We start from the raw sequence: 14,579 nt of genomic DNA, 5'->3' as shown, positions 1-14,579 counted from the left end.
ATCTGTATAAAATTTTTTATTAATAAACACATAAATAAGCACATATAACCCTTACACGTTTTTCAGGTAACATCACAAAATCATCTTACAGTAACTCCACAAAAAGAGAAATCCTGCTCAAGAGGCCAGCTCAAATGGGCACCTCCAGGGTTTCAGGCAATATTGAGACCACACAGGTTAACGATAATTTGTACAGATATTTGGGAGTGGATTTTCACATATCTAGCTCTTGCTGGTTCAGTGCTATGCTGGTTGAAGCCACAGGTATACTGTTTGAATTGGTACAGGACCTGATTAGTCTAAGGAGAAGTCTTCAGACTACAAAATATGCTTGTTGCTAAACCAAAAACCTGAGATATGCTCTTTGAAAAAAAATTTTGAAAGGTGCTGATAATTCAATGCTGTGTTTTCTTCCTATTTAGATTAACATTCTGCACCACATCTTCCACTCCAAACAGACTTGGTGGCAAATTAATGTTTTACTTCAGTTTATTACAATTCTCTATGAATCATTAAAGACACCTCAGTCACCACTCCGGTGGACAAGCCAAGGAGAGAGAATATCAACTCAGGGTAACGTTGTCTTTCAAATGAGACTATGAAGCCACTTCAACAGTGATGACTTCACACTTTCCAGTATCTTGATCTGTGCAGGTAACATGCAAAGATCCATCCCTAGGAAAAAAAAAAAAAAAAAGTATGTTTAGGATCATCTCATTTAGTATGTTATTACATGTTCTATTGAAAACAAATAGTAGGCTTCATGCAGAACAAAGGAAGCCAGATTAGCATCAAAATGAGTAACAGAGTAACATACTTATGAAATTAGTTTACTGTGTTCGGTACTTAGATACATACTTCTTGTTCTCCATTAAAGCATGCATCTTCTCCAAGTATGATGGAACAGATTCAGGAACAGGTTTATGTTATTACTGTAACTAAGTTATTTAATGCAGGTTTGGAAATACGCTATGTAGTAATACTCAAAATAATTATATTAAGAACTCAGCCTAATGGCAACCAACAGATAAGTGCATCTTCTCAAATCACAAGAACTCTTAAAAAGCAGTAGTCTATAAATACCAAGGATCTTCTTAAAGAAAAAACCCTTCATTTAAAAAAAAGCTAACACTGAATCCTACTTCACCTAAGCATACAAGTCACACTTGAGATTTAGATAGATAAAAGCATTCCAATGAACTTTCACTGATCTGTGCAATACTAAAACCCTTAAAATAATGCAAGCATTCTGTGTCTCACAGTTGCATGCAAATAGCCAAACAGATTTTTCTCACCGATGCTACGTGAAAATTTCTGCATGGCTAAGGAGGTATTTAAAGTTAAGTCTATTAATACAGAATTAATAAACCTGATAGTTAACTTAAGAAAATAGAAGTATTTTGTATTCAAATAGCATGTAGGGATTTAGTTTCTCAGCAACATCTAGACAACTTACTTATTAGCTTGAAAAGCAGTAAGAATTCCAGTACAGTCCTCAGAAGACAAACACGTTTTGACTACTTGGAACTCCACCTTCTGTTACCTTTATAAACTACTCTGACTATTTCACGTAAGCCAAAGTACTCAACCATTAGGACCTAGGGAAGTCTGAGAAACCACTTCTATGTCAATTCCATTCCACCTCTCCTACCACAACCATATGACGCTTTGTATTTTCCTTCTGGTAGTTCTGTAAGAAGTAGATTTATAAAACCTGATTTCCTATGGCACTGCTTTTCATGCTTCACAACCCTGACTCTAAAATGAAAAGGCCACAGGTCTTTTCCATAAATACAGCATTATAAGTCCTTCAGGGATTCATTAGCATTCATTAGCAACTAATAAAAGGATGATTTAACTTCAGTTAAGCATAAGTGTGTGCGTTCTGCAGAACTACCTGCTGCTCTCAAGCATGGTTAAACTGATCAGCAGCTCTGAAGTTGCTAAAAGTCATCTATACAACTGTGTTAGGTTTTATTTCCATAGCAATCAAAGAATGCAAGCACGGGAAGTGCTGCCTTAAAAAAACAACAACAAAAACCAAAAAGCCCACATTCCTCACATTCCTACAGAATTTGCCCCAGCTAGGGCGGAGCCCAGTAAGCAAGGAAATGCTGAAATTTCTCAATACAAAACTAAACTTTCTATAACAGGAAAAAAGAGGTTTTTCCGAGGTGTGAAGCAGCAAGTTAAACATCAGAACAAGAAATATTTTAGGTACCTTTTCATAGTGAGAACAGTTAATATATCATGTAGGCCATCCTCCTTTTTATCTAAATCCTGGAGTACAATCTGTTTAAAACAAAAAAAAAAAGTTACAGTTTTTCTAAATCCTTACACAGAAGGATAATGAAAAAAGTGATATGCGTAATAATTAGTACATACACTAGCAACATTGTTACCTTGAACAGTTTTATTTCTAAAGTGTTGGTGATCTATATACTACTGGAACACCTGGTCATGGTCTCTTGTCCCAGATGAGCTGCACCACAGTAGTGCCAATACATCAAAGTCAGGTATTTAGAAACTCAGGAGGGAAATTTCTTTAAAGATGCTTCAATAATTCATAACACATTTGTAGAATAACGTTTAAGGACAATTTCTAGACAGATGCATTCAATTCTGATTATTTTTTTTTTTTAAAACATAAGGTTCTGGTAGGAGCGTGGCTGGTTCTTCTTTTTTTTTTTTTTTCCTCCTCCAGATCCACCTCAATTCCAAGTAGTTCGCATTAAGAACTTGTATGTGTAGACAGACACTCACCTGTGCAAATTTGTTTTCTTCATTCATAGGACTTTTCCCTAATGACTCGTATAGTTCAAGGCATACAGAAGACGTGTTTCCAGGAGCATGCAGGGTATGCTGCCTTCGAGCTGGTAATGGTGTCCCTGATGGAAATAGCACTGTGAATTTGTCAGCCCCTGACTCGTCTACTCCCTTTAAAAAGAAAGAACAAGTTCACGCCTTTCTAAGTACTTCAGTGAGCTAGAAGCTTTGTAACAGTGCTCCATGAGCAAAGACATCCAAGATTCACTCTTTCTGGTGTATTTACCATAGCAGCAATTCAATAAAAAACCCGAAGTTTCTATAAGTGAAAAAAATCCAGCAGTGACAAGGAAATAGCAATTAAGGAAATAACAAGGATGCAATCCACCTCTCCTTTGAGTCAAGAGGAATTTCTCCAACAATTTGGATAAACCTAAATTGCCACTTACAGCTGATTAACGTATTAAAACAATACTATTTCTTTAATATCAAAGCGTAACTGGTTTTATGTATTCATTATAGCAGTAAAATTTTCGAAGGCTAAACAATTTTAGCCTTACCTTATAAAGAATATCTTTGGCAGAACACTCAATAAAGAATGCTTCTTCTTCTAATGATGGATTCTCTTTCCCTAGCAGAATTCCTGCCTCTATTGCTGCACCAATAGGAATAACTTCATCGGGAGGAATTGAACTCAGGAGTTCCACGTTTGGGAAAATGTCTTTGATCAGCTGCTGTAGCTTTGGGATTCGAGCAGACCCACCACACAGAACTACCTGGAAACAAGACAATGCTTTCAAATCTCGCTTCAGAAGTTAAGAAAAAGCCACAACCTGCAATATGGAAGTGTAAACCCCTCTGGGATATTTTAGAACCTGTAGATGTAAGTCACCTCATCCAGCCTCCTGCTCAGAACACATCCAGTTACAACAGGCAGCTCTACAAATACAGATTCCAAAAAGCTCTGCAAGTATTTGATTACACTCACACGAAAATTTTTTCTCCTGGCTCCCTGTGTTGCAACTAGATTTTAAAACCAAGCTAATTCACTTTTCTTAGTGTGAAGCATGACTAAAGAGTTGTAAAATTAAGCTATTTTTAATACATTTTAAGCATAAAATAAAAACAAAAACCACATCATTAAGGCCTATGCAAATAGCACTATGAGCGACTTTAAAAATATTTCCACCAGAAAACAGAATACACTCACTGAACAATGGCCTAGAACACCTCATTATCCTACAACTGTAATTCAGATGTGACACAGCTCTAGTGGCAACACTAATTAGGAGTCTGAAACAGCATCCAGTATCATTAGAAGTTAACCTTTGCTGCAGAATTTGTGCACCAATTCCACAAGCAATACGTGCAGCAATATTTACCACAGATGGGTGCACAGGAATTTAGAAGTCACTTTTGTACCAAATAGAAAGAGACATTTGAAGCAACCAGCAATACTTATAACTTTAATCACCATCTTTGGCATTAAAGCACCATCTTTGGCATTAAAGATTTGGCATCTAATGTGTTCCCAAGTTTAAGCTAACAAGGAGGAATGAAGGGAGGAGGAACACAGACACCAAGCAGACAATGAGTATCTTGTTCAACTGGTAAGACCGAGCTGAAACTCAGGAATTCTTCAAACGTCAGCTAACCCAATCCAAAACTCAGCGACGGCAAAAGAACTTCTGAATATTAAAGACAGTACTCCTCAGCTCCACCAAAAGTTACACTAACACACCTAATGGAGACGAATCCTCTACCATTTACTCAATATACGTCAGTAAATGCCATTATTGACTAATTTTACCTTAGTCCAAATAACCTCCAAAGACCTTGATTCTACATACACTGTTGCATTTGAGCAAAAAATACTTGAACACATTCAGAAATAATCTCAGTCCAAGGAAAACACCCTCCCTAAGTCTGCGCAGTGCTTTATAGCTCTACAAGAACACAAGTGATTTCTATTATTACCTTATTAATATCATCTGCTGTAAATCCAACTTGCTGCAGGAGCTTTTTAATTGCTTCTACACACTTACTAAAAAGTGAGGAACAGATAAGTTCAAACCTGGCCCTAAAACGGTAAAAAAAAAAAGCCATCCATTAGACAAACACCCAGAACTGAAAAAGAATTGTTTTTAGAACATACTTTGTTTCCCTAGCTATACCTCATATTGAGATTTTTTTTTAAGCAGTCAAAAAAATTTTATTTCCCAACTATTAACCTCAAAGAAGTGATTTTTGTTGTGAAAATATCTCTGCTATTGATTGCATCGCTAACATGGAATGCGGATTTTTTTCTTAGTGCATTCTTGGGAAAAAAACAGCTTTCACATCTGAGTCAAAACAATAAAGAAGCAAAAAGTCCTTCATCTTTAAAACAGACACATCAAAATGCACCTCTTGAAGTTTTAGAGGCGAGTCAAGCTGCTTCCTGATTTGCACGGAGGAATAGTTACTTCGCCAAATTAAAAGAAAATGTGCTTGCTTCAGGCTCTTTCAAGCCTGAAGACAAAAGTTACTCTGCACAACTGCAGTAAGTCAAATTCCTTATCTCAGCTGAACCAAACAAGCTCCACAGTAGAGCTTCTCATGCTTGCTCACCGTGCCTTACTTCAACAGACCCAGCTGCTGCAACAGCACAAAACGATTTCATTTTGCTAAATTCTACTGGTGACTGGAAGAACAACTGAAGTTTACCTAAATACTTCAAAAAGAGTTCATCCTAACAGAGAAAAGAGACTTAAGAGTAGGACACAGCAGTATAAACAAAGAGACAAAACGTATTTTTCCACTCCACCTGTCAAAGACAGACACTAAGATATCCCTGACTTCTACCATTCTGGAGCTCATTTGGATGAAAGAGCCCCAAACCCTCTTCTGTAAGAAAAAGTGCAGCAACAAAACCAATAATGGGAGGAACAAGAGAAAGCACCTTGATTAGTTACAGGGTTTATTTCCCTTCCATTAACTAGACTCCAAAGATGGGGTCTCCGTGGACCTTTTCAGAGTGTATTTTCTAACCACTTACAAGAATATCTTTAGAGTTCCTCTCAACTACTACAGGTCATGCACTAACAAATAATGTGAAAGAAAGCTCAAAAAAGCAAGTTGGCCTTCCAGCATCACCAAAAATCAAAGCTTATTAATATCCTAAACACAAACTAGAAAAACTTAAAGCCTACTTCTGTGTAACAGTAGTAGCTTCAAGATTTGTTTTACCTGGACACATTACAATCAAAATCCAATCCATCATACAGTGAATCTACAAAACAGTTTGCACTTCCCAAGGTTGATAACGAGTGCTTTGCAACGTCAGCGCTGTTCATTAGCTTCATCATAGCCCTGGGATTTCCTCTAATATCATGCTTACAAGACCTACATTAAAAGAAAAAAAAAGTCTATTTAGAAAGGCAGGCTTTTGAGCGGTAACACTTTCTGAAAGAAAAAAAATGAGTTCCAGATATTAACATTTTTCTGTAGACATTTTCACGTTACCTACAGTGACACCACAGAAAGTTCACAGAGAATAAGAGCACGTATTTCAATTTAAACTAAAGAATGCTGAGTAGAAGTACTGCTGTGAACTCAGTGTATTAATATTTATCATACAGATTTAAGGTATGTGTGTTTATCATACAAATTTAAGTCTTTCCAAACTGTTTCTCAGTTGAATGGATCCTGGAAGTGCCTGGAAGAAACAGCAAGAACAGGCCTACAAGTTAAACAATTTCAATCACATATTACTGTAAGAAATAGAACACTGAACATTAGACACGTTGAAAGAGTATATTTCATCCAAAGTCTCCTTCTGTAATAGCATGCAGTTGGCCACCCCAGGAAAAAAAAAGCACTAGATCTAATGCTAGTACATTTATGAGTGCAGTTTTGTTTGTTACAGGACAGGACACACAGGCTCCGGCCTGATGAAGCTGACCCCTCCACGGTCCTTCATGTCAACAAGAGAAAACAAAACCCACAGAAGTGAATTCCCTGCCCCACTCTCCTCCCTCCAAACACACCCACCTTTGTGACGGTAACTATATAATCAAGCCTACATCACTTAAAATAGTTCATAGCTGAGCCCTTACAGCTCACCACTGACTTCAGGCAACGCTCACCCAAAGCGACTATTTCCCCATCTCCCCCAACAGCTGCCTGCTCCTTTAATGTCTTTATCTGAGCCATTTCCCTCGGACAGCCCACTAGCTCTGCCAAGCTAGTATGAATTCTTTTTTAAAAGCCAGCATCACACAATGACATTCTTGTCCCAACAGCATACTTGGGATTCAAAACCTACCTCTGGAATTCAGATGCTAAGTGTTGTGCTAGAGCTTCTGTGAAGCACACTCCGCCGATGCTGTCGTCCGTGTTTGTAGCAAGCACGCGGTATATTCCGCTGTTTACTTCTATGACCGTGATAGAAAGCGACGTGCCACCAAGTTTATAAACCAACACGTTGCTGCCACAGTGAAAAAAAATGAAAGTAGCATTAACACAGCACCTAAAATTCTGTTTACTTTGACACACTAATACGACCACCACCAAGCAATATATTGCAGGGTTTTATCGGTTTGGTCCGGTGAATTTGATTTGAGCAGTTCGGATTTAGCACGTCTTGGTAGCACTGACTAGTGACAACGTTCCCTAAAGAACAGGTCACTGTCACACAGCGAGAGTTAGCCAACGTTTATCCCACAACATAACCTAAAATGTAACGCTGAGTTCTCAGTTGTGGGCCCCAATTATATGAGAAGGGTAAAAAAACAAAAAGATACCAACAAGAGAAAGACGAGACATCTGTTCTCACTAACAGCAGTCTTGGCTATTTTGAAAACCTTGTGACTTATCTGAATACTCTTGAGGGAAACTGAATGCACCTCCTAGGCAGGCCCTTTAGTTCTTCAAGCATATGCAAAATAACCCCATCTCCCACAAGTAAAAACTAGCTACGCCTAAGTCTGCTTAAGAAATTTACATTTCTCCTCAAGCCAATCAGCTCATTAAAAAGCAAGACACAAACTGGGGACAAATCTTTAAGACAATTTCTTACAAAATAGAATAAGGGAGTTAATTAAAAGTCACAGATTTATAACTTTTAAATTTCCATTGGCTCTGAGAGCAAGAGAAAAGCAGGCTTCAAATCATTAATTTCGTATTGGCTGTTAGGGCAACACACCATTCCCTCATTTAAGATTTCTTTGCACAGAATGTGTTGTGTTAAACTACAGCAGCTTAAATTTAAGGAGTAAGATCTTAGGATTTTACCTTTTCCCAGTGGGTGAATCTTGGCCAATTCCGTAGGCCAGGAGAGCTGCAGATGGTTCGTGAATTAATCTCAGAACATTAAATCCAGCAGCTGCAGCTGCTTCCCTGTGATAAGGCACAACAGCATTGCATTTTACTTTAGTGATTTCACTGTAGTTATGCACACTATTAAGACTTCATCAGAACTAGATATGACACCAATTCAGCACTTGGTTACAGCATGGCATTAACCAAGAGAAGTGACTGGGAAAAAAAAAACATAATGAAGTTCAATTGCAACTGCTTTCTTCAGGGAGTTGGATCTGCTGTGTGCTTATGTCAAGGAAAATACCGATGCTTCAGACTTGCATACCCCATTAAAAACAGCAGAAAAAAACAAGATTAAAAAACCACCCTCAAGTAAGCTTGGGTAACGTGTCTTCATGTGTGGCATTAAATGTCCTCAGTACGTTATTTCACCAGATGTCAATTTGATTTGTTTGATTTTACTTCCAAATCAAGTTACCACAGCTCATTTTTAACTTTTCTTTGTGTGTTTTCTTGGGACTCAGTGGCCCTGAGACTGCCCTAATAGTTTCCTCCACTCTGAAGTCATTTTGAAACTTGTATGCCAAAGCGGCAGAAAGTTTCATCACACATACCGCAGATACCCAGTGCAAGTGTTTTATGACTAACTTTGAGTGTATTTTAAGATTTTCATGACAATTCACCATAAGGTCTTCTACACACCGAAAGTAGAAAGAAATGCTGCTATTTATGCACAGCTTTGACTTCTGTCGTGGCAAGAGTCTACTTATGTTCTCATAGAAACGAAGTTCTACAGCTGCACTTCCAAGCAGAACAGTGGTGTGTATTCACTCTGCTCTCTAATATCTGCTATATATCTGTATAATAATATCTGTAATATCTCTAATATCTGTATCTGCTCTCTAATAGAGCCCTCAATAAAATCATATAGCACCATTTAGTTTGGTGAGAAGTGGAGAAAAATTATGGAGGAGGGCTGAAAAAAAAATAAATAAATCACCATTTGCATTTTAAAGGGGGCACTGAAGAGGCAGCAGAAATACCACATCTGAAATGACACTACAGCCACGATGATATAGTCAAAGTCCAGCAGGAGAACTCCCGTTGCTCATCCGCCAGAAGGTCTGCTTTAGGCACGTTAAAGAACAGAAAAATCTTAATCCTCTTACCCAAGGGCATTTTTCTGATTCTCTCCAAAATCAAATGGTACAGTGACAACAACGTCATTTACATCTGAACCCAACGCAGACTGAGCAGTTTCTGTTATAAACATAGGCAGAACATGTTGATTAAAAGCAAAAAAACCAACAGACCACAACTTAAAAACATGAGGACAAGCTTAAAAACATTATTATTATTATTATTATTATATGCTTTTACTCGTTACGTACCTTTCATTTTACTGAAAATTAGCTTTGCCACATCTTCTGGATTAATAAGCTTATTATCTATCTCATATTGGAGTTTTCCATTCTTCTCAACTATCTGTAAGCAAAGACAACACACCCTTGTTAGAAGCATAATTTGAACACTAGTTTTTGTTAATAACTTTTGTTAATAACCAATTAAGTTTCTGTTCAAAGTAATGAAAAAAGGGGAAGAGCTTGTCGATACTTTCTATTGTATCTAGAATACTTTGTACTCTATGACAAGAAAATATTTCCAAAATGTTTGTCAAAGAGCACAAGGAAACCTTGTATTATCCAACAAACGTTGGAATGATATTCACAGAGACTCAGAAGCTCCTGACTTCCTTCGTCTATTAAAATGTTCTCTGGAGTACAACAGCTCAACAACTTGCCTGCTTCTACAATACTGTTCTGAAAATATTTTAAAAGAATTGTCTCTTTTATGAATGGCCAAGAGATACATGTATTTTTTTTTTTTTTCTGCTGGACTACATTATGGCAGCAGGTCTCAGAGCAAGAAGTTCTCTACTTTTTAAAGAGAGAAAGAAACACGTTCTAGAGGAACCCATTCCATACAACAGCAAACAAACTTCATATTGGGAGAGATGATCGCTGCAGAACACAAAACAGCGTGGCACAAAATGCAAAGCAGCACGGTGTAAAATGAGAAGTTATTCTGAGAACAACAACAAAAAAAATCAGCTCATACTCACTGAACATTTGCTTTCTGTAACGTATTTCTGTGCTTGTGGGTCACCAGAGCTGTCAAGACAAAAGGAGAACAGCAAAATAAACCATATGCTCCAGAGTAACTGCAGGAATTCATCTTGGTGATGTTCTCTGGAGTGCTGACAGTATACAAAGAAGCTACGCTCTAGCCAAGATTCCTCTTTTCACACTACGGATACATCTATATGGAAAAAAAGCTCACAACGTAATGGTTCCGTCTGCTGGTATCTGTCAAGCACCATTCCCCACACTAACAATAGCAGAAACACCTGCTAGTTCGTGGAAAGTGACAAAAACCTACCATCGCGTTTTGTTTCAACCCACTATCCCCAACGTTCAGTTATAAAAGATTTTGGTGGCACTTTAATTGCCTTTACTGAAATAAGGTGACAGCAATAAGCTGCCTGCCCTCTATTTTTGACAAAAAACTACGTATCTGCAGAGAACTAAGACACGCAGGGCGGACATGTTCTCGTCCACTCACTTCAGTGAAAGAGCTGCAACACGCAGCCACGTCATCACTAAAATGTTTTGTGGCAGCTCCGACGCCAGACCTAAACCTGAAAGTTCAGTGCTAACACCCCTGGAGCTGTCAGTGCAAACTGGCACAGAGCCCCTGAGCGAAGGGACACGGGAGGCACAACCCCAGCCCGTTCCACCGTGCCAGCAAGAGGCGGCACAGAGTTTTGGTAACTGAAATCCTGGTGCATTTCAGCCACTGGGAGACGTCCAAGTCGCAGTCTCAGTTGAGAAACTTAAGTACATACCAAAAGTCACACACGCGCAATAAATTCTTGTCACGGTTTGATTTTGCAAATGAATTCAGGCCTAGAATTCTTTGCACCTCTTCACTTTAAAATGAAGCGGTGGGTAAGGAGTTTCGGTGATACAATCGATGTTTAAGACCAGGGGAACCGCGCCGTTAGCTCCAGATTCATTTTACTGCTACTGCTCGACAGGAGACGTTTTTCGTAGATTGCCCTTGACATCAGTGCCTTTGACGCTGAGCAGCTTTAATGGGGAAAACTGCGCTTCTCGGCTTCCCTCCCCCACCCGTGCGCCCAGGGGTCCGCTTACCTTCGCCCCAGAATCTGCTTTACTTTCACCACGGTGTTGGAAACATTCCTTATCCTGCTCTGCTTCGCCGCCAAGCCGACGACCTGAATAAAACAGGGAGAAAATCAGCGAGCCCCACGCGGAGCGGCTCTCCCAGGGGCCCCCGCGCAGGCGGGCCCTCACCTCCTCGCTCTCCGTGAAAGCCACGACGGCAGGGGTCACCCGGTCCCCGGCGTCGTTGGCCACCACGTCCGCGCGGCCGTCCTGCGGGGAGAGGCATCGGTCAGCACGGCCCCTGCACCTCCTCCTCCTACCACTACCTCCTCCTCCTACCACTACTACCTCCTCCTCCACTACTACTGTCATCTCCTCCTTCCATCACTACTACATCCTCCTCCACCTCAATCTCCACTTCCTCCTCCTCCATCATCACCTCCTCCACCTTCTCTACTACTACTACTACCTCCTTCTTCTGCTACCACTCCCACCTCCTTCACCACCTCCTCTACTTACTACCACCATCTCCTCCTTCTATCACTACCTCCTCCCACCTCCTCCTCCATCTCCACTTCCTCCTCCTCCCACCTCTACTACTACCTCCTCCTACTACCACTACTACCTCTTCCACCTCCTCCTACCACTACCACCTCTTCCTTCTACTACCATTACTACCTCCTCCTCCCACCACCTCCTCCCTCTACCACTCTCTCTTCCTCCCACCATCTCCTGCTCCTCCACCTCCACCTCCTCTGCTACTACTACCACCTCCTCCTTCTACCACCACCACCTCCACCACCTTCTCTACTCCCACCACCTCCTCCTCCTACCACTACTTCCTCCTCCACCTCCTCCCACCACCTGCTCTACTACCACCTCCTCCTTCTACCACTATTACCTCCTCCACCTCCTCCTACTACCACTACTTCCTCCTCCACCTCCTGCCACCACCTCCTCTACTACTACCTCCTCCTTCTACTATCACTTTTACCTCCTCCACCTCCTCTACTACTACCACCATCTCCTCCTCCACCACCTCCTCTACTTCCTCCTCCACCCCCTACTACCACCATCTCCTCCTTCTACTACTACTACTACTACTACTACTACTACTTCCCCCCGGCCCCCCGCACCTTGTACACGGCCGCGCACGCAGAGGACGCCCCCAGGTGCACGCCGATGGCCGCCATCAGCCCCTTCCTGCTCCCCGCCCGCCCGCCGCCCCACAATGCCCCGCCGCCAGCCAATCCCGCCCCGCCTCTCTCCGCGAGCACCAATCAGCGCCCGCCTCTCATACACGGCTCACGGCTTCCCCGCCTCCTCTCCCCCGCGCCCTCGCGGCTTTCGGAGTGACCAATGAGAAAAATCGGGGGGGGGGGGCGTACGTCATCAGGCATAGCAACGCGGCAGACTTCGTCCCTGAGGGGCGGGCGGACGGCGGCTGAGGGGAGGTCGTCAGGGCTGGGCTTGAGTTTATTTAACCCCCAAAATAAAGATTAATGCAAAGAAAGGCGCAGGAAGCTATTTCCTGCGTGTACAGGGCGAGGGTGGGCGGTGGGTTTGTGTATTTTATGCCGTTGGCTCCTCTCAGTGTTTAATTGCAGGCAATGAAGCACATGCAGGCAGTACAAATATACATATTTTTTAGCCAAATATCGTTAAGGAGGCGGCGGAGCTGAAGTGCTGCCTCTGCGTGACCTAACCAGCCGTGACTAACATCTGAGCGTAAATCATGCCACGTGGGGATGTTGCACCACCGCTGGAGAAGCCCGTCTGCGTTATCACTGAAGAAATAATATGAAATACAATAAAAGCCAACAAAATGATTTCTAGTCGGTGTGCTTTTTAACTCAGCTCACGGTCTGGGGGACTTGAACACCGGTCAGACAGAGCCCAGCTCCTGCCACCATGCTGAAGGCTGCTCAGGCTCTGGTGGTCTGGGAGGGATGTGCAGGGGAAGGGGCAGCAGGATGAACGAGGTGGGGTAGGGAGAAAAGGGTGTAAGGGGTTATAGGATCGCAGCCCCTGTGCCGGGTGCTGGGTGCCGGGTGCGGACCGAGTGCATCTTCCCCAACCTGGTGTGTGTGGGGCGTGTGTGGGCAGTTAGGGTGATTATCCAGTACTGTGTCCAGTTCTGGGCTCCCCGGCACAAAAAAAAGACAGGGATCTCCTGGAAAGAGTCCAGCGGAGGGCCATAAAGATGATACAGGGCCTGGAGCATCTTCCCTATGAGGAGAGGCTGAGAGACCTGGGTCTGTTCAGCCTGGAGAAGAGAAGACTGAGAGGGGATCTCATCAATGTTGACAAATACCTGAGGTGTGGGAGACAGAGGGATTTGGCCAACCTCTTTTCAGTGGTCTGTGGGGACAGGACAAGGGGCAATGGCCACAAAATGGAGCCCAGGAAGTTCCGCCCCAACATGCGAAAGAACTTCTTCACGGTGAGGGTGACGGAGCCCTGGGACAGGCTGCCCAGGGAGGTTGTGGAGTCTCCTTCTCTGGAGATATTCAAGGCCCGTCTGGACGCCTACCTGGGCAGCCTGCTCTAGGGAACCTGCTTTGGCAGGGGGGTTGGACCCGATGATCTCTCGAGGTCCCTTCCAACCCCTACAATTCTGTGATTCGGAGATTTGGATTTTATTTCCCTCTAAATGCCATGTGGTACCACCTCACTGTATTGCTCAGAAGTAAACATTGGCCTTATCCTTGGTTTATGTATGGTACGCTGACGGGTCAAGAGAATGAATATGATCACGTAGAGGTTAAAGGAGTTATCAAAACTTCCAAAGGGATTTTGTGTCCCCAGACTGATCCTGGGTTTCTTAAGTCACAGAACTATTCCCCTTGTGATAACCAAGCTTGGGGAAGTCTGACCAAGGGCTGGAAGTCCCTGGCTGGAGCTCAGCTTGCAGCAGTCCGTGCTTGTGAGATGATCCCAGTGTCGATAAAGGAAACTGGTACAGCTGAAAATGATACCTTTGCAGTGTGTCCACATTGCAGCTCCTTTCTGTTTCCTCTTGTAAACAGAGTAATGGAAAGAAGGGTAGAGGTGAGCAGGAGAGACCTGTGGGAACTGGAGAAAGGCATTACAGAGGAAAGCAATGAATGCAAAGGCATCTTTGGCACAGGTAATGGAGGAGGGAGTCGGAGAAGAGTTACTAAAGTTAGGAGGGTAAAGGAGGACAGAAGCTTCTAGTACAGAAACCTGATTTTTCCTGGCTTTCCCTCGGATCCTAATGCCAGTTGCACCATTTATGCCAACAGACTGGTAATGGGTTTAGAGCCTAAAACGGTATGTACAATCTGTGTGTCCAAAACTGCA

The 14,579-nt window shown here is 42.2% G+C and overlaps 1 protein-coding gene across 2 annotated transcripts; it reads right to left on the bottom strand.

Annotated features, from left to right (window-relative positions):
- On the bottom strand, positions 1 to 12,503 carry HSPA14 (heat shock protein family A (Hsp70) member 14). 2 transcript variants are annotated; one of them, XM_035549448.2, is made up of 14 exons: positions 12,392 to 12,503; positions 11,445 to 11,525; positions 11,283 to 11,365; positions 10,190 to 10,238; positions 9,459 to 9,552; positions 9,237 to 9,327; positions 8,041 to 8,145; positions 7,073 to 7,234; positions 5,995 to 6,150; positions 4,744 to 4,846; positions 3,327 to 3,542; positions 2,764 to 2,937; positions 2,222 to 2,292; positions 1 to 675 (listed from the first exon to the last, which is right to left on the bottom strand). In XM_035549448.2, the coding sequence occupies exons 1-14, from the start codon at positions 12,446 to 12,448 to the stop codon at positions 597 to 599; spliced, it is 1,521 nt and encodes a 506-aa protein (XP_035405341.1). In that variant the 5' UTR covers positions 12,449 to 12,503; the 3' UTR covers positions 1 to 596. The 2 variants fall into 2 exon arrangements, 1 of the variants encoding a protein (XP_035405341.1); XR_004779063.2 differs by having other exon boundaries at positions 597 to 675; positions 2,764 to 2,888; positions 12,392 to 12,488.
- Positions 12,504 to 14,579: the final 2,076 nt, after the last annotated feature.

The sequence above is a fragment of the Cygnus atratus genome, chromosome 1, assembly GCF_013377495.2.
Source record: "Cygnus atratus isolate AKBS03 ecotype Queensland, Australia chromosome 1, CAtr_DNAZoo_HiC_assembly, whole genome shotgun sequence".
Taxonomy (NCBI): domain Eukaryota; kingdom Metazoa; phylum Chordata; class Aves; order Anseriformes; family Anatidae; genus Cygnus; species Cygnus atratus.
This window is presented reverse-complemented; position numbering and strand designations above follow the sequence as displayed.